Below are 17,925 nucleotides of genomic sequence, written 5' to 3'. Positions count from 1 at the left end.
AGAAAGGAATAAAAATAAACTTAAAAACCTAGCACGTCTTTCAAATAAAAATTATATCCCTCGTAAAAAAGCACTGTATAATATATAACATGTCAGATAAAATAAAAATTACACATAGAAAGCTCCTTGAAGGACTCTCATTCACAATCATAGGCATTCTCATACTCTAGATTAGATAAAGACTAAAAAAAATTGCAATAAATGATATTTGAATTTTGCAGGCGATCTGATGAACGAGGATCAGCTGCTCGGATGGCTACTGCATCAAAAGAAGCACTCGGAGATACCGGAGGTGACCGACGAGATGATGGAGAAGCTGATTGAGACCTCGCCGTACTTGGCAGTCCTGTTTTGTAAGCGATCGATTCGTCTTTCTACCTCCTTTTAACATTCTTCCACTGTTACCGGTTAGGTAGGTGCTGTTGGTCGATCGCGAGCGAAAACGAGACACGAATTGATTCCTTTCCGTAGACGATAAAGACGACAAGCAGGACATGCGTATCCTGAACGAGTTGGAGAACATCGACGACGAGTTGGAGAAGGAAGGAATCGTGATCGTTCGTATGGACAACGATGCTGAGGCGAAGGAGTACGGTATCGATCACCTTCCGACTCTGGTCTACTTCGAGAACAAGATCCCGGCTCTCTACGAAGGAGATTTATTGAACGAGGACGAAGTTCTTGAATGGCTGATCGAACAAAAGAACACTGCTACCATCGAGGAAGTCACTGATGAAATACTCGTCGATTTGATCGAAGAACACGAATACGTCGTCGCATTCTTTAGTAAGTATACTCCTTCACTTTGTTAATTTATGTTCGTCACGAAAACACAGTTTAAGTTTTAAAGTTTTGAAGTATAAGTTGAATATAATTAGGTTAAATATATATAATTTTCATAATACAGGTCTTAAATATATTTCTTCGACTTTATTACGAAAAAGTAGAAATTTATCTTTTTTCGAGTTTGTCTCGAGTTGTCACGAGTATCTTATCTTTGTTTCGAAAATTATCAAGTATCGTATAGAATTCCTTTTCATTTTATTACAAATAGAATAAAAGAAAATGTGAAGTGAATAAAAAGAATGGTAAATTTGCACATTATGAATTATTTTCAATATATGTATCTTTATTTTTAAATCTTATTTTGGTACCTAAACTACCTGTGCAACGTCTAATAATAAAAATTCTTTCATTTATTAGGTGGAGATTGCGAGGATGGCGACGAGTGTGAGAAAATCCTCAAAGAGCTCGAGAATATCGACGACGAGCTGGACGAAACTGGAATCATCTTCGTCACTACAGAAGACACAGGATTCGCGAAGAAACAAGGAATCAAGAATTTCCCTACACTGGCTTTTTTCAGGAATAAGGAGCCTTTGATCTATAAGGGCGACATCGAGGATGAGGACGAGGTTCTTTCGTGGATCACCGATGAAGATACTCTTGAAATCCCAGGGAAGATTGAAGAAGTGAATGCCAAGATGTTGGAGAATATTCTTGAGGAGAACGATTATATCGTTGTTTTCTTTTGTTAGTATTATTACGTTTTGAGAATTAATAAATATAATATTTAATATTATATTTGGCAATCGGTAAAGCAAAAAATTATTAAATAATTTCTCGGAATTCAAATTGAACGATACCACTTTTTATGTTAAATTTATTATCTAGCCATGTGATTATTACTGTGATTAGAAATTAATTTTTATATGTTCACTGATCGTAATCAGATGGCACGAATAATCACGGAAATACTTAATAAATAATTCAAGACAAATGTTTAAAAATATTTAAATCATTTTTCTCTATTCTATAATTTATGGAGTTGATCGATATAGCTTCTGAATGATCAAAATAAAAAATATCTTGTCTACACTAATGTTTTCCATTCCAGATAAGGAAGGAGACAAGAAGAGCCAGAAGATCCTCCAGGAGCTAGAGAATATCGACGACGAGTGCGAAGAAAAGGACATCGACTTTGTAAAGATCTCAGATGAGGGAATCGAAAAGGAATACGATCTTCCTGGTCTACCAGCATTGGCGTTCTACAGACACAAATTCCGTCAGGTTTATTCAGGTGATATGATGCACGAAGAAGCGATTTTAGAGTGGATATTGGAACTTCGAAGTCAGGCACCGGATGTGATCGAGAACGTCGATCGGAAGACGCTACAGGTGCTGATCAACGACGTTGAACATCTCGCTGTATTCTTTTGTAAGTCTGTTATAATGAATACTTTTATATTCTATACATTTTCAACAGATCTTTCTCTATAAATCTTTTAAATCTCGACTGATATCGTCAAGTTAGAACGCTTTACTTTCATTAGAATTATTTATTTTCATCCCATACTTTTTATTTACTAAAATAATTCGCATCTAGTTTTATTTAGTTTTCTATGTTTTATATTTAAATTTATTAATAACGTGAATAAGTTTTCGTATTTCTTAATAACAGCATTTATAGCTATATATATTATAAAATATAGAAGGCCAAATAAAACTATAATTCATAACATTCTAAAATTAAGAATTATAATTCAAATTGTTATGCTTACTTATGACCCAACAATACTAGTTGATGCTTAATTAGATGAAATTAACAGATTGTAGATAACAATAATCTAAGAAGTTACATTTCCTAAATTAAAGTATCTTTTAGAAAATAAGATATTTCTTTTAAACAGACGATGATAAATGCGAAATGTGCCCGGAAATACTCGCAGAACTAGAGACCATCGATGATGACACTGACAAGCACGGTATACAATTTGTTAAGTCGAACGACGCGAAATTAGCTGCCGAAATTGGCGTCTTCTCGTTCCCAGCGCTCGTTTATTACGAAACTGGGGTGCCCATCATGTACGACGGTAAGTCTCGATTGCTTAATCCTTGGCTTGTTCAATCGCGATCAAGACCCGCACTCCCTTAGTTAGATCGTCTTTGTTTTTTTCTTTCTTTTTTTTTTTAGTGGTTATTTTTTATATTTCTTTTTGTTTGTTAATATCGTTGAAACAAAGACACGACGAAATTTCTGCTTTACATTCCTCGTAGATATTCCTCTTTGATCTGCATTGTTGTTCTTTCATTGAACTCTCAAGAAAATTTCGATCAATTCTAATTGGATCATATCATATGATGAAAAGTCAGTTTCAGATTTTATTCTTGGCTAAGGTTGAGAAACTAGATCGTGAAAACCCGGTAAATCAATTCTAAGGAAATTGATTCATCGCACAGTAAATATTGTTTTCATTCGAAACAAATTACCAAACGCTTGAATATCAGAAAAAGATAGATAGTATAATGATATTTTCTAAAATTTGTACATCTTTTGCCTCAAATAGTTATCCTTAATTATTAATTAAATTAGAATATTCGTTATCATCACTTGGAAATAAAATTAAAAATAAAGAAAATAATAAGGAATTTCTTTTTGGTACTCAAACAATTTTCAAAGTAATATTTGCAATGATACAAACACTTTCGATAAAGATCACGTTAAATTAAAAAAAAGTAAAAGGAAGAACAACTGACACTATCCATCCCACAAGGTACCCCGCGACCAAAAACCTGGCGACCCCTTCGAAACTATTTTAACACTCTGCAACCGAACAAATGAAATCTCGGTACACCAAGTGACTGAGCTGATCCTGATATGCGTGTGTGCCTTTTGTAGGTAATCTTAAGAACGAGGAGAGAGTTCTGGAATGGCTAATCGAACAGAAAAGTAAGGAGATTTCTAGGATGATGATTATTATTACTGGTGTACTGTTCTTTGTGACGTTAATCTCGGTCGTGACCATACCACCGGGCTACGAGTACAATACTCGCGCCGTGGTGATCACCCCGATCACTCTGCCACAATCACAATCCCCATAACCGCGTGTTCAGAAAGAACAACTATGATAATTTACGTTTGCAGTTTCTTTCTAAGTGTAATAATAACGCTTGAAGTGCTTAAAGTGTATGGTTTTTTCGATTTTTTTCTTTTAAACCGATCGATATTATTTCGATCAAGGAAAATAGAGGTTATTTACTGATAAAATTAAATTATTAGTTATAAATTATTAGTTACTATAATTAAAAATTATTAGTCGTTACATACGAACTAATAATTATTATATAGAGATATTTGAGGTTTAATTAAACTTAATTGATGAGTTGTTCTTTAAGCGATAAGGGCTTAAAAGATTGGAAGAGGATCGGCGGTGTATGGACAATGAAACAAAAATTGATTGCTCGGTTTTGAGAAGAACAAGAACGAAAAAAGAAAGATCTCACAAAGCTCGGTGAAAAAGATTTATTGAAAATGTCGATTCATGATATAGCTTCTAACGCGCGCGCAAGATCGCTCTGACCAACTGACCCGTTCACAATGCATTTAAAAGCCACACCCGTACAATGCGAATTTCCACTTTTTCTCTTGCCTCCACTTTTTACTGTCTATCTCTTTTTCTATCTTAATGATTATCTTAAGTATCTGTTTTTATGACTCGTTTATTTACTTATTTTATTCGTCACTATTCTCCATTACCACTCCCTCTATCACATAACCAGCATACAGCAATTTATACACATACGCTCATTTAAACATCTGTCTCGGCGAGAGCGCAACTTTTTCGATGAAAACATGGGAACAGAGCGTATAGCTACTATTAATATGTAATATTCAGTATTATAATATATAATATAATATATAATATATAATATGTAGTATTCAGAAGAAATGAGAATTGATCAAGCTTTTTTTTGTTTAAAAACTTACGGACACCCGATATCTAACCGTTTTGTGATGCAAGATCTTTCTTTCACCGCGTTTCCATTGAACTGTTTTGTCGTTAATCGATCAATAAATATCTAAGAAAATTTCGAAAGCTGAACAATAACATTTGCTTTGCACTTTCGTGGCTACGTAAGTGTAAAGACACTTTCAAGAGAAAATCAATCTTTTATTTTATTTTCTTTCGATAATTGATGCGATATTAACCTCTAATTTAAAAAAAAAGATCGCTAGCGACGAAACAGTGTAAGAAGAAAAGAAAAGAAAAATCGAAGGAACTTCCATGAATGCACACAATGATACACGCGAACGTGCAGATTGTTGCCTTCGTTCGTACTAAGTATATTACTACTAAATGTATGTTATGTCGCGATCATCCATGTCGGAAACGATATCGATAACAAATTCGTACGTGTTCGTTGTTATAATACACACGTAAATAACGTGATTCATTTTAAGTCGTTAAACGCATGCAATCCCTTGGACCGAGAGGCCGTATCGATCACAAAAAACGTAGGTACACGCTCATTTCCGGCCGCGCAGAATATTATCGATGGCCCTGTTAATACGCAGGTGATGATGATAATGATGATGATGATGATGATGATGATGATGATGATAGTGATGATAATGATGATGACGATGATGATAATGATGATGATGATGACGATGATGACGACGATGATGAGGATGATGATGATGATGATGATGACGACGATGACGATGAAGACGAAGACGAAGACGACGACGACGACGATGACGATAACGACGATGATGAAGATGATGATAACGAAGATGAAGAGAAAAATAAGAAATTAGACAAAGCTCTGAAGAAAATCTTGGACAAAGGTAAAGGTAGGACGACAACTGAGGAGGCCGAAGAGGATTTCACGTGAGAGATCAAAGTGTGACGGGCTTTGCGCTGCGCGATATAAAGAATCACAAAATAAAAAAGCAAATAATATACCATATACAATGATATCCCTGCAGAAAACAGAACGTAGAGATACATGTATATATTTACCATCTAGAGCGATTCGGGTTGGCCGTAACAAATAATCTAAAATGAAAGATTTATTTAATTGAAGATATGGCCGTCTGCTCGCCGTTTACGGTCGAGCCAGTGGCCGTAGGGCGTACCTGCATGGAAATTAAAATTCTTCTATTTCTTTATATATTTTTTTTAATTCTTTCGTTCCCTTAACTATATCAGCCTGAATCCTCTCTCCCTCTTATTTTCTGCTCTCCACCGTCTAGAAGTCTTGAATTTCCCTCATTTGCATGCCACCCTTGTGACATCCCTTTTGTCGATGGAGCTACGTGACCAAACACAATGGCCATTTTGAAAATTTTTATCGTACGACTACTGTAACTCGCTGTTTCGTTCGTATATTCATTTGTAATTAGTAGATAGATTACATGCACTTATCGATACGGCTTTCTTCGTTGGTATCAAACTTATATTTTATTTATCTATGTTTCATTTTCTTCTTTTTTTTTTATAGAGGTAAGTAAAGTTGTTGTCGTTGGTTGTTAGAATGATGGTACCGTAGCTCCAGAAGACCTCGATCGCACTTTTACAACCCAACAAATGAAATAACAACAAATTTCTCCAAAGCGAGCCGATGGTTCCTGTTGTAGTTGACAGCTGTCGTCTGCAGCGAGCTCCGAGTCGAAGAGATTCGGACTGGCCTCTGCTTGAAAGAGCGGGGAAATAAAAAAATAACGCGGAGGGGGTTCATTCGGAATATCTCACGACCGATAAATATCGGCGGTGAAGCATGCCAATAATTCCATTGCTCGCGGGATTTCAATAACTTCAAAAGCAGAAAACTCCGATTCGCACGTGTAGATACTTAGGAATCGGATAAAAACATACATAAACTAGTTGGAAATTCAACATAGAAACTTTATACGAGTAATTTAAAATTTATAAAAAAAAAAGAGGTATTTAGCGATACGATTCAATAAACTCAATATGATTAAAATTCGAATAATTTGAAAATCATACGGGAAACATGTCACAGTATGTAAAAGTCATCTTTTCTTCCCATTTAGGATTTCATTCTTTTTTATAATTCGATAAAGATTTAAGTGGAGGCTGGTTCACGCTAAAATGGCTGCCATAAAAGAGTCGTCGACTCGCCGCGAGATATTTTCGTCTGTGAGAAATATGCACGTTTGGCTTTTGCTGCGCAATTGGGGTTGGAGTGACACGTTCTCTCTGCACTAGTCACTAATCTCTTTGTTTCTCTCTCTTTATTTTCTCTTCACATCTTCTTCTTTTTTTCTTTAATTTTTCAACCCACCCCATCCGTATTAACTCGTGAAGAGACGAATCAATCAGCCGTAGGCTAGCCAATTTTCTTACCAACTTTTGCTCTCTTTTTTTGCCACACATCTTTGTCTGGAATCAATCTCTCTGTATCTGACTCGTTGTATATTTGCTTACTGCAGGCGACGGCTGTTTCTACATCGGCATGGGAGGTAAAAGCGCGAAACCCAAGATTCCCTCCTATCAGCCCTACCAGTGCTGTCCTGCCAAGGTCGCCCACGGCACAAAAGTCGCCAAAGTGACAAAAGTCGGCCCGGTGACCAAGGACAAGGGCAAAGTGCATGAGAGGTCCGAAAAGCTGGGGCTGCCCGGCCTGAAGCCGATTAACAAGCTCACCGCAAAGGACAGCAGAAAAACTGCCACGGTGTCATCGGGGGTTAGCAAATCGAGCGACCACAAGGCCAAGAAGGGATTCTTCGGAAGCGGTAAATATGTGAACTGGCTGTGGTAATCGCGGAGTTAAATCATTGCCCATACATATCCAGAATCTGATTCAAAGTGACTCAAATCGAATCAACGTTCTTCACGGAAGATTAGATTTTGATTTAATAAAGATGATAATCCATGAGGAATTATTTTGAGGAAGAAAAGGAACATAGGGTGTTCTACGTAATTGGGCAAAACTAGTTTTTCAAGTAAGATAGAAGATAGAGATACATTTCATGATGCAAGATGAAGTATGTCCAATCTGAATGTAGAGGTGTTTCAAGAACTTCAAAATTACCCCTATTTTTTTTTAATTGAACTGCATATTATTTTATATACCACGCGAATTTTTGTTCCCTGCAAAAAAAATATTAAGTCATTTACGATTTTATATTTTCACTTTGTTAATAAAACAACTAAGTTTGATAATGAAGTAAATGAAGCTACGCAAAAAATTTTTACAAATTGTGAACTATTTGATTATCTTATTGGACAAAAAATTACGAAATCGTAAAAGACAAGTTTATAATTCGCAACTGTTTAGTTTACTAACGTTATCAGCTAGTAAATTATTGTACCTACAAGTAGACTGTTCTGGTCGTGCATCGCCCTAAATTATTTAATTTTACCCCATGAACATTTTTCTACTTTCTATTCCTCAAAGCTACAAGATTGATCCAGTTGCGTAGAACACCCTGTATACATAATACGTATTATGAGTGAACTACGAAGCTGAAGGAAATCAGTATCCACGTGGAGAGTGGGCAGTGATTTAATTGGCAACGTAGGAAACACATAGTAGAGGGTATTAGATGATAGAAAAACGAAGTGACAGCCGATCTGTGTGAAGACGGGGGCTGGAAAGAAACGTTGAGTAAGAAAAGGGCCGGCTGACGAAACGTCTTCGTATCTGGAATACAGGTGTGTCGCGCGGTCCATGAAGAAAATCACGAGCCGCAAGTTCTGGACAAGCAAGACGATCCAAGAAACGTGCCTAGGAAAGCCGGTGGGCTGGCTCCTCGGATTCCTCGAATCGTCGGGATAACAGTTTCGCGAGAGTCTCTAGCCTTCTAACACAAGTTCGATCGAACATCTTGTAAACGTTCTAGAGCGTCCGCGCACCGGATATAATATACGTAACTATTAAAACGATTCAACCGCGACGGAGCTATAATTTACAATCAATTTTTAGAGGATGGATCCTAGAAGGATTTTCTAGAAGTTCATTCTGTAACGTGTTTAATTTACAAATGGATCGTTGAGGAATATTTTTTGATTAAATTTGTTTGAGATGTTAGATACGTTTGAATTTTACCGAAGTGATTCGATAATTACAATTATAGCTCCGTCGAAATATCTACCAGATCCTTTCCTGCTTCCTACTACATTGTGTGTGTCTGTCCAAGAACCTTGTAATCGTTGATCGAATCCGTAATAATAGGAATAAATAAGGGTTGTTCACACGTCGCGACTCGCCGAACTGTATATATACATAGTCGGCTTTGATGAGAGAAAAATGAAAAAAAAAAAAAAAGAAAAAGTAAATGTACCGCGGTAATGAAGAATGTAACTAAACTAGGTAATCTATAAACGAAATTGTACGGGAAAAATATGCCGCGATGAGAAAGGATCGTGAGGATACAGTTTTTCTACGTCTCATTGAGAGTTGGGTCGGGGGTTGTGGCCTGTTGCAGTTGTGGCCGGGCTTCCGTACATCATGAAAGTCTAAAGAACGAGCAGAAGGAGGTGGAGATGAAGGACGAAATTGGATCAGAGAGTAAGAGACAGTAACCGATGAATCGAAGGGAAAAGGAAGATAAAAAGGGAGAAGAAGGGAAGAAGAGAAACCAGAAGAGAAGAAGAGACGAAGATACGGTTGAAGAAATATAGATTGTAAAAAAGATACGAATGTTTCGTTCGTTGAACAAACTTGTTCCTGAAACATGTTTATCGTCATTTTGATTCGTCATCGATATATCGAAGTATCATCATCATCGACGTAATCATCTGTCTCCCCTACGCTCATCGTCGCGAACAAAATATTTTAAAATCTCGTCGCATATCTATAAATCGGCATCGATCATCGAAAAAATCATGCGCCCTTACCCTCATTTAACATATCTGTAATCCCCGAGACACTCTCCTATATTTTTCACAAAAAGATATAGCCAAACACTCACGTGTAAATTCTTCGTAACTAAACTTTTCGTAAAAACGAAAGGAAAAAGAACTGCGAATATAAATCAGCGAACTCGAACAACATCATCGTCACGCATAATTCTTGATAATAAGCGTTCTTAAATCATATCAAAAAACACAACAACAAAGCGCACACGCTTCTCGAGAAACATAAGACTTGTTCAGTCTACGAGGCGATTTTTAGTAGTCGATTTTTAAAAAGAAAGAAGGAAGGATTTATGTGTATATATAATATACATATATAAATAAGAAATCCACATGCATTTCTCGCGCGAACAGAGAAAATCTCGATGCCCGCGTGCGCGTGAATCAAAGAATGCGTTCTAATCAAATAATGGCCGAAACCGGCCATACACTTCGATCGTCCTGCCATAAATTAGTCTTGCGTATCATTGTTCTATTGTTATATCGTCGCGACGACACGATACCGCTGTCCCATTGCATTTTTGATCGGTAACGCTCGCGGAAGAACGGGGTAGGACTTCTTTTTTCTTGGTCGCGAAACGATCGATCGAACGAACGATCGTCGACGATCGAATGGAAGATGTGGCTGTTCGCTCTTGCCGAACGTTTCGTAGTGTTCTACCTAGATCTCGCGGTATAGGTTGTAGCGACGAACACTTTCTCGTTTCGTTTATTATCTTCTCTCGTTGGTTTTAATCCTGGAACCTGAAGACGCTATAGCGATTATTAATTAATATCGTCGCTAATGCAATTATCGTTCAGTCTTCATTTAATCCTTTCATGATTGACATTGATGGATGAAGATTCATCGCACAATCTCTTTTGAAGGCGTCGTAGTTCGATTCCAGGATTAAAACGAATTATTCTTAATTATATAATTCCTTAATCAATCAGCAGATCTCTCAAGAGTATGTTTATGTCAAGTGCAACGCGAGCGACATAGGTTTGTAGCAACTTGATGATCATGACAATCGTATATTGATCTGGAATAAACGACTGCTTGATCCACCATTCGATTTTTCTTAGTCTCATTTCAGACTCAGACTACGCAGTTAGGGTCTGCCAATCGAATTTACAAAATATTCGTGATTTTTCTTTTTCTTTTCTGGGGTCGCATCCCCTATTTTCCTTTCATTCTCGTTCCTTTTCTTTTTTATAATATACACTGGTACATACACGCGCGATACGATATCTCAAGTTTGTACATACGTATCATAAATTTTATTATCATATCATAAAACATATGGAAATCACGCGGGAAAAGCATGATAAGTTTATTTCTGGAGATCTTTTATTGGCTGATAACATATTGAATTTTACTATCGTTCTTCGATAAAAGAATAATTGTTTAAGGGTTTAACTTGTCATGTTTTTCATATACCTAATAGTACATCGATACACGATGCTGTTCTTATCCTTAGTGCTACCATGATCGTGGCTGCGACATAAACATACCTTCTTTGAAATATTCCTCAACAGTAAAACGTCGAGGAACACGTGCGTTTCTTGTTACGCCAGCTATCACTAATCGCTTTAATCGCTTACTGGGCCGCACGAGCCAGCACTAAACAATATCAAAATCACAAAAAAAGTATATAAAATAAAATAAACGATAGCAGAAGAAAAATCGAAAAAAAAGGAGTAAAAAAGAAACACATCGAGAATTCTTGTTCTTTTTCTCCCCTTTCGAACGGTTCACCTATGGTTCCGAACGAAAGTTAGGAAAAGGAAAAATCGAAAAAAAACACCTTATTTATTTATTTATTTATTTATACGAATGTTTTATTTGTTGAGTTCTGTATTCACTGTGGTTCTCATCGGACGTCAAGTCGAAAATGCCGATAATAATCTGTACAAAAGCTACGTTGATACAGAAGTAACATCGCGTAGACACTGTACTTTTATCGTGGTCACCGATCCACGAGCGCGATAATTAATCAGTAAATGATAATTTGCAATGTGAATTTATAACCCGAAAATTAAGAACATAGATAAAAGTATGAGAAATAGAAACGAATAAAAATACATATATATATAGGATATATAAATAAAAATTCGAGCAACAGAGATCAAATATATTAATCAATTTCACACGAGAAATTTAGTCAACAGAGAGGAATTATTTGATTATCTTAATCATCGCGCTGCGTCTGTGATCGTGATTATCAAGGCATGGAATTATTTTACTGCTCGTAAAACGTTTTTGCGCACTTTCTGCCGTACGGCATCCTCGTTAATCGCATAAGAGCAACATGTACAATAATAAAACTCGATAATAAATATGTTTCCTAGTACCAATTAGTATCCTTTTGTATTTGCTTTGCCCGTTACTACTGCTAATGATAGACGTAGAATTCCTCCCTTACCTATAATTTCTCCAGAAATAGATTATTAAAAATCGAAAACGTGTCTCGTGAACGTCCAACGAATAAATGAAACTACACTGTTTCATATGTGACACTTGTATAATAGTTTCTCACGTTGTCCCGTTTGTTTCTATTTAGAAGCTTATCAGAGTATATATGTATATGATGAACTAAAAGCTTGCACTCGACGAACACAATTCACGATACTCCAGCCACACGGTCATCAAATACTCATCGAGGATTTTCAACGTCATCCTTCACAAAAATAAGTGCCAGATAAAAATGCACACTTAAAAAGTGTTTATCAAAATTGAAAAATTATCGTAAATAATAGAGGGAAGAATCGTAGAGTCTTTATCATATCTGAATCGTAAAGCGAGCGATCTGAGATTTATCAGTAAACATTCTCTTTTAATTCCGACATCGATCGATGAACTATGTAACGACTTGTACACGAAGGGTAAGTTTCCTTGAACATCTAGAAATCTCCAGAATTTATTTAAAGACGAAGAGAATAGCCATTCCAGATCTTGAATAAAATGAAATCTATAAAAATCTGAGAGTTGGTAGTTTCTTTGACTAATTTTTTATTTAATTACGTTTGATAACGATGAATAAAAAGTTCGATAAAAGATGATAGTACATTCGAGCAACCTTATGATAACTTAGGTAATCTGCTAGACGAGAACGAAGTGCTTGATTGGATGGTGAAGCAGAAGACAGACGAGAGCATCGAAGAGATCGATCGTGACACCCTGAGCAAATATATCGAAACGAAAGAATTCTTGGCTGTCGTTTTCTGTAAGATATTTTTTCTACCAAAAAGATTGCGAAAATGTGCAAAGTCGTAGATTGTTCGCAGTAAGTCACATAATTCGTAAGGCGAATTGTTCGTTTCAAATATAATCGTTATATGGGGTAAGTAAGAATTATCGTGTAGTCGGTAAAATTAAATAGCCAATCGAACGATCTAAAATCGGCCCAACACCGTAAAAAACACAAGAAAAATTTTGTTATATTCGTCTCTTAATTATCCATCCCTCAAATTCTATTAAAATCATAACTTGACACGTTTCGAAAGTTAAATTCATCTTTTAAATGATCGAGTAACAACTTCGCATCGTCTCTTCTCTTATCGACCAAATAACATTTCAAATTTAGAAATCTTATGAGTAAATTACGTGTGTTTATGCATCTGGATATAGGTAATTCAAATGTGCAAAAATATATAGAAATCGCGTGACATAAAAATATACAAAATATTCACAGTAAAGTAAATACACGTCATAGTATTTAAAGAATGAGACAAATCTTTACTGAAATTTCATTTCCTTATTCATAAAAATATGAATTTGAATAAACATGCATTTAGTGTGCAATTTAAAAGTAAATATGAAAATTTACAAAATGCATGTAGTATGCAAAAATATAAGAAATTACTGGCCGTGATATTTAGCATTTAAAACGAACTTCTATTTAAGTTCCACTTCTTTAATTATATTCGCAAAGATAAATTTGCATAAACATGTCCAGTTTGCTCGTAAATTTCTCCCATAAGAATGTTAAGAGGTTGATATTACGTCGCCTCGAAACGAAAAAAGAAACATCTCGCTCCCGTAGACAAGGAGGAAGATCCAGAGAGTCCTAGGGTGCTCAGGCACGTCGAGTTGATCGACGACGAAGCTGCTGAGTACGGTATAAAGATCGTAAGGATGAAGGATCGATTGATGGCGAAGAAATATGGCTACCGGAATCCACCCGGTATCACGTACTTCCGCAAGGGCAAGAACATTAATTACGACGGGGACATCGACGACGAGGAGGAAATCCTCGATTGGCTAACCAATCCAGAGAACATGGAGCTCACCGATCATATCGAGAGAATCAATAAGAAGATGTTTCACAAGATACGACAGACCACTGATTATTTGGCTGTGTTCTTCTGTGAGTATAGAATTTAAGGAGAATAAAATGTTAGAACAAGAATTATAAATCGAATCGAATGTATGTAAAATTGGGATTACGGTGTTTATTCGGTTAAAACGAAGACGAGAACATTTTAATCGATACTTCGATGATATTTAAATTTGATATCGTAAAAGAAATTTCAACCTATTTGGAAAGTTTCCATTTTATTTCTTTTTATTTCAACCCTCGTGTGAGCAACCAAAATGTTATCGAATAAATTGAGAATCACGTTCGAAGCTTTAATGTTTAAAACGTTTGTATAAATTCCGGCATAAAGATATCCAAAGAATGGAGAATGCAGAACGGTTTTGTGATATTTTTATTGGAAAATAGAAAATTGTTAGAAGGTTGCCCACATTTCGGGTTAATACAGTGTGAGAATGGAGAAATTAAAAATCCGGCAAAATAGCTACGATTATTATTTAAAAAACGAGACTTTCGAGCATATCGAACGCGATGGCGCGCGTATGTTTAGACAGCAACGACTGCAAACAGTGTGGCAGGGTATTGGTGGAAATCGAACACATCGATGACGAAGCAGACAACGCGGGAATAAAGTTCGTGAAGATCGACGACAAGCAACTGGCCAAGCAATATGGCGTCTTCGCATTACCCGCTATATTGTTCTTTAAAATGTCCTCGAAGGAACCAGTCATTTATGCAGGTATATTATAAATTAAATTAGCTCGAAAATAAAATGAATTCGAAGTCTATAATTAATTAAATTTTATCTTCGGCCAAAGGCGATCTGTACGACGAAAATCAAATACTGCAATGGTTATTAACACAAAAAGATCCATCCGGAGAGGTAATCGAGGATTTGGAGGGTGAAGAACTTCTGCATCTGATAAGAGAATCGGAATCGTTAGCAGTGTACTTCTGTAAGTCTGACAGTCCTTCAGCTACGGCCAACTGCCAAGCAGGAATGTATCTCTAGCCTGTTGCGTGGCTCTACTATATTTCTAATATTTTTATACTTTTATACTTTATCCCGCTCTTCTTCTATATTTGATTGTAAATATTGTAAATATTATCATTCGGATATTCAGATATTCGTATTCACATTTTGCTTCATCGATAATAATCGATAAAGTCGAGGATCATCTCAGTATAATTCTTTAGTCTCTACAACTTGACCATTAACGCTAGAACTACCAAACATGATTGATCCAATGATAATGAGTTCTGGATGTTCTATTTTCACAATTATTAAAAATATGCAAGTGCTCTTAACAGGATTGATGTTGATTTTTCTGTTTTTCTTCTTTTTTTTCAATGGACAGCAGTTTTAAAATTCAATACAATTAATGTCAATTTAATGGTAATGTTAATTAATTGTCAATAACTGTCGAGATTGTGTTCTTATTTAATTCTACAGCTAAACATGTATTTTTTGCATCCTATTCATAACTCAAAAAATTCGTTTGACGTATTATTAAAATATTATTTGTCTTAACATATATATATACACCTTTGGCTGGACCCAACAGGTTCTCCCCATCTTCGGCTACTTTATATTAAAATATTCCTTTTTAGCCACAATGTGATATTAAAATCAAAAAATCAACATAAACGCACTTATCGTGTTTTTCCTGTGATCTGTGATTATCTATGTGTGTTATATGTATTATAAAATATCGAAGGTAGTTCTAATGTTAATACCACACAAGTATACTACTACACATCGAGCGGATTTCCTGTTATCCCATTCTCCTTTTCCCTTCACGCCACGCTATTGATCATATTTCTTTGCTAAAGAGAATAACAACTGACCGCAGCCAGCAACTTGTCTGCGTTATATTAATTCCTGCTCTGGTAGCAACAGCCCAGAATTTCAAAGCAACAAATTCTCGTTCAACTCGGATGAAACGCGACTCGAAACTATACTATGTACATATATACATACATACATTACCGCGAACTTTTCTTACTTTGTACTTGTCTACGGTTTACGCTTAATGTGTCGCAACGATTAACCAGATTTCGTTTTTATTATTCTAAGTTGTCCGTCGTCCTTGTTTTTTGATCTTTCGTTTGATTATACGTTTCGTCACGATCATTGCTACTTGGCCTGTCTTTCTCTTTTTTATTCGTCTTCTTGTCCGTCCATACGCTGTACACGTTGTCTACTAATGCCGCAGGGAACAGAACGCTTTGTGACTTGTGTCAGGCAAAATATCAGCGGAAGCAGAGCCGCCACAAGGAGCGCAGGATCATCGAACACGAAGCAGCCGAAGAACTCGATGGTACACACGTGAAGACAGACAAAGAGAACAATTGAGTTGCCGACCCGATTTCTTTTTTCTTTACCGTTCTACCAATTTAGAATATGTTGCAGATAGTTCATCCAAGATATTCATGTTCCGTGTGCACTACCCAGAACTCCAGCACCATTCACATACATTTTTGACCATATTTTTGCAAATACAATTTTGCCAGTGAAATACAACACCGTACATTTTTATCTAATTTCTTTTTTAAAGTGCATGATTTTTTCAGATGGCCACTGCGATATTTTTTATTCGCAAAAAAATTTCAATTCGTTTAATCGCCAAATAATCTAACCACTAAGTTTTAAACGTACACGTGTATATACGAACTATCATCAACGTCACAATTTTTCCAGGCCAATTTTTTCCCTACATTTTATTACACGTTCACACTGTCACACAGATGTACCTGCACGATTAGATAGCATGAGAACATTATAGAAACAGGAGGCAGAAACCACCATAGTTACCACTTAGAGACGACCAGCATGCTAACCATTTTGTTTGTCCGAGTTTTATTAGATTTAGTATACGATCGCGAGCTGAAACCATACGAATCTGTTCATCGTTGTTATTTTTTCGTTAGAGCTAGTTTCCCTCCCATAGATAAGACCCGGAGAACGCTTTTTTAGATGATCCAATCAGTTCAATCGATCGATTCATCTTATCATCATAGATCGCTGTACTTCGAGTAGATATCTCTTCGATCTGTTCGTGAATTTTATAACGATATAGTCTCCCTTTAGATGCCGAAGACTGCGAGCAATGCATGGGAATTCTCGAAGAATTGGAGAACATCGACGATGATTGCGACAGACACGGTATTACGTTCGTGAAGACTCAAGTGAGTATAAAAGTGACTGAATAATTTCTTTCTGGATACATAAAATATTTCGTTAGTATAGAAAATATAGAAGAATTTATATTGGAAATACATGTACATAAAATATATGAAATATTTTAGAAATTTGGGCTTCCAGTCGAGATATAAATGGAAAATTTTTATGACATTTTTATAGGATTACAAGGTGGCAGAAGATTATGGTGTCACGGAATTCCCAGTATTGGTATATTTCGAAAATCAAATACCAAATGTGTTCGAAGGTTCGCCACTTTCTTGTTAATACAACACTACGTTTCTTTGTATTATATCATATTATTTGAGATATTCGTTTGTAAAGGTGATTTAAAAGTGGAAGAAGAGGTTCTGCAGTGGTTGATTACCCAGAAAACAGAGGATCGAATAGAATTAATTACCAGAGTAATGTTAGAGACGTCTGTTGAAGAGACTCAATATCTCGCGGTCTATTTCTGTAAGTTCTAGAGTATTTTTTATAATCATTTAAATAATATACGATACAATACATAAAATTAATGTAATATTCATATAGAGCGAAAACAAAATTACAATGTTACGTTGTAGATAAAGTAAACTGCCATATATGCGAGGAGATTTTGGAAGGATTAGAAAAGATCGACGACGAATGCGATGTATTTGGTATTCAATTAGTAAAAATTCAGGATCCTCAGCTGGCCAAACGGTATTCCATCAAAACCTTCCCTGCCTTAGTTTACTTCAGAAATGGCAATCCTCTTTTGTTCGAAGGTCTCTAA

The 17,925-nt window shown here is 35.9% G+C and overlaps 2 protein-coding genes across 6 annotated transcripts in view; both read left to right on the top strand.

Moving 5' to 3' along the window:
- The window catches only part of LOC100740991, a 45,514-nt gene that overhangs the window by 25,233 nt on the left and 2,356 nt on the right, over positions 1-17,925 (top strand). The window contains exons 12-26 of one of the 3 annotated variants that reach the window (XM_033321917.1): positions 222-353; positions 472-786; positions 1,204-1,533; positions 1,898-2,218; positions 2,691-2,873; positions 3,680-3,730; positions 12,743-12,874; positions 13,694-14,017; positions 14,517-14,705; positions 14,785-14,922; positions 16,183-16,287; positions 17,058-17,155; positions 17,331-17,415; positions 17,493-17,624; positions 17,735-17,917. In XM_033321917.1, coding sequence (XP_033177808.1) covers positions 222-353; positions 472-786; positions 1,204-1,533; positions 1,898-2,218; positions 2,691-2,873; positions 3,680-3,730; positions 12,743-12,874; positions 13,694-14,017; positions 14,517-14,705; positions 14,785-14,922; positions 16,183-16,287; positions 17,058-17,155; positions 17,331-17,415; positions 17,493-17,624; positions 17,735-17,917 — 2,718 coding nt within the window. The remainder of the gene's footprint in view (positions 1-221; positions 354-471; positions 787-1,203; positions 1,534-1,897; positions 2,219-2,690; positions 2,874-3,679; positions 3,731-12,742; positions 12,875-13,693; positions 14,018-14,516; positions 14,706-14,784; positions 14,923-16,182; positions 16,288-17,057; positions 17,156-17,330; positions 17,416-17,492; positions 17,625-17,734; positions 17,918-17,925) is intronic. The other 2 variants (XM_012388132.3, XM_012388136.3) reach the window with 2 other exon arrangements.
- On the top strand, positions 5,479-12,005 carry LOC117151924. Of its 3 annotated transcripts, none has more exons than XM_033321919.1 (3): positions 5,479-5,632; positions 7,241-7,543; positions 9,239-12,005. In XM_033321919.1, the coding sequence occupies exons 2-3, from the start codon at positions 7,264-7,266 to the stop codon at positions 9,271-9,273; spliced, it is 315 nt and encodes a 104-aa protein (XP_033177810.1). In that variant the 5' UTR covers positions 5,479-5,632; positions 7,241-7,263; the 3' UTR covers positions 9,274-12,005. The 3 variants fall into 3 exon arrangements, with proteins under 3 accessions (XP_033177810.1, XP_033177811.1, XP_033177809.1); XM_033321920.1 differs by having other exon boundaries at positions 8,466-12,005; XM_033321918.1 differs by having other exon boundaries at positions 5,484-5,638.

Source organism: Bombus impatiens, unplaced genomic scaffold (genome assembly GCF_000188095.3).
Source record: "Bombus impatiens unplaced genomic scaffold, BIMP_2.2 scf_0526, whole genome shotgun sequence".
Taxonomy (NCBI): Eukaryota; Metazoa; Arthropoda; class Insecta; order Hymenoptera; family Apidae; genus Bombus; species Bombus impatiens.
Note: the sequence above shows the minus strand (reverse complement) of the source record. Positions and strands in the feature narration are given on the sequence as shown.

Excerpts from the sequence above, each read along its gene's own strand:
- LOC117151924 (XM_033321919.1), top strand. The coding sequence starts at position 7,264 with ATGGGAGGTAAAAGCGCGAAACCCAAGATTCCCTCCTATCAGCCCTAC. Across the intron at positions 7,544-9,238 it reads GAAGGGATTCTTCGGAAGCG|TTGTGGCCGGGCTTCCGTAC; the intron begins GTAAATATGTGA and ends GGCCTGTTGCAG.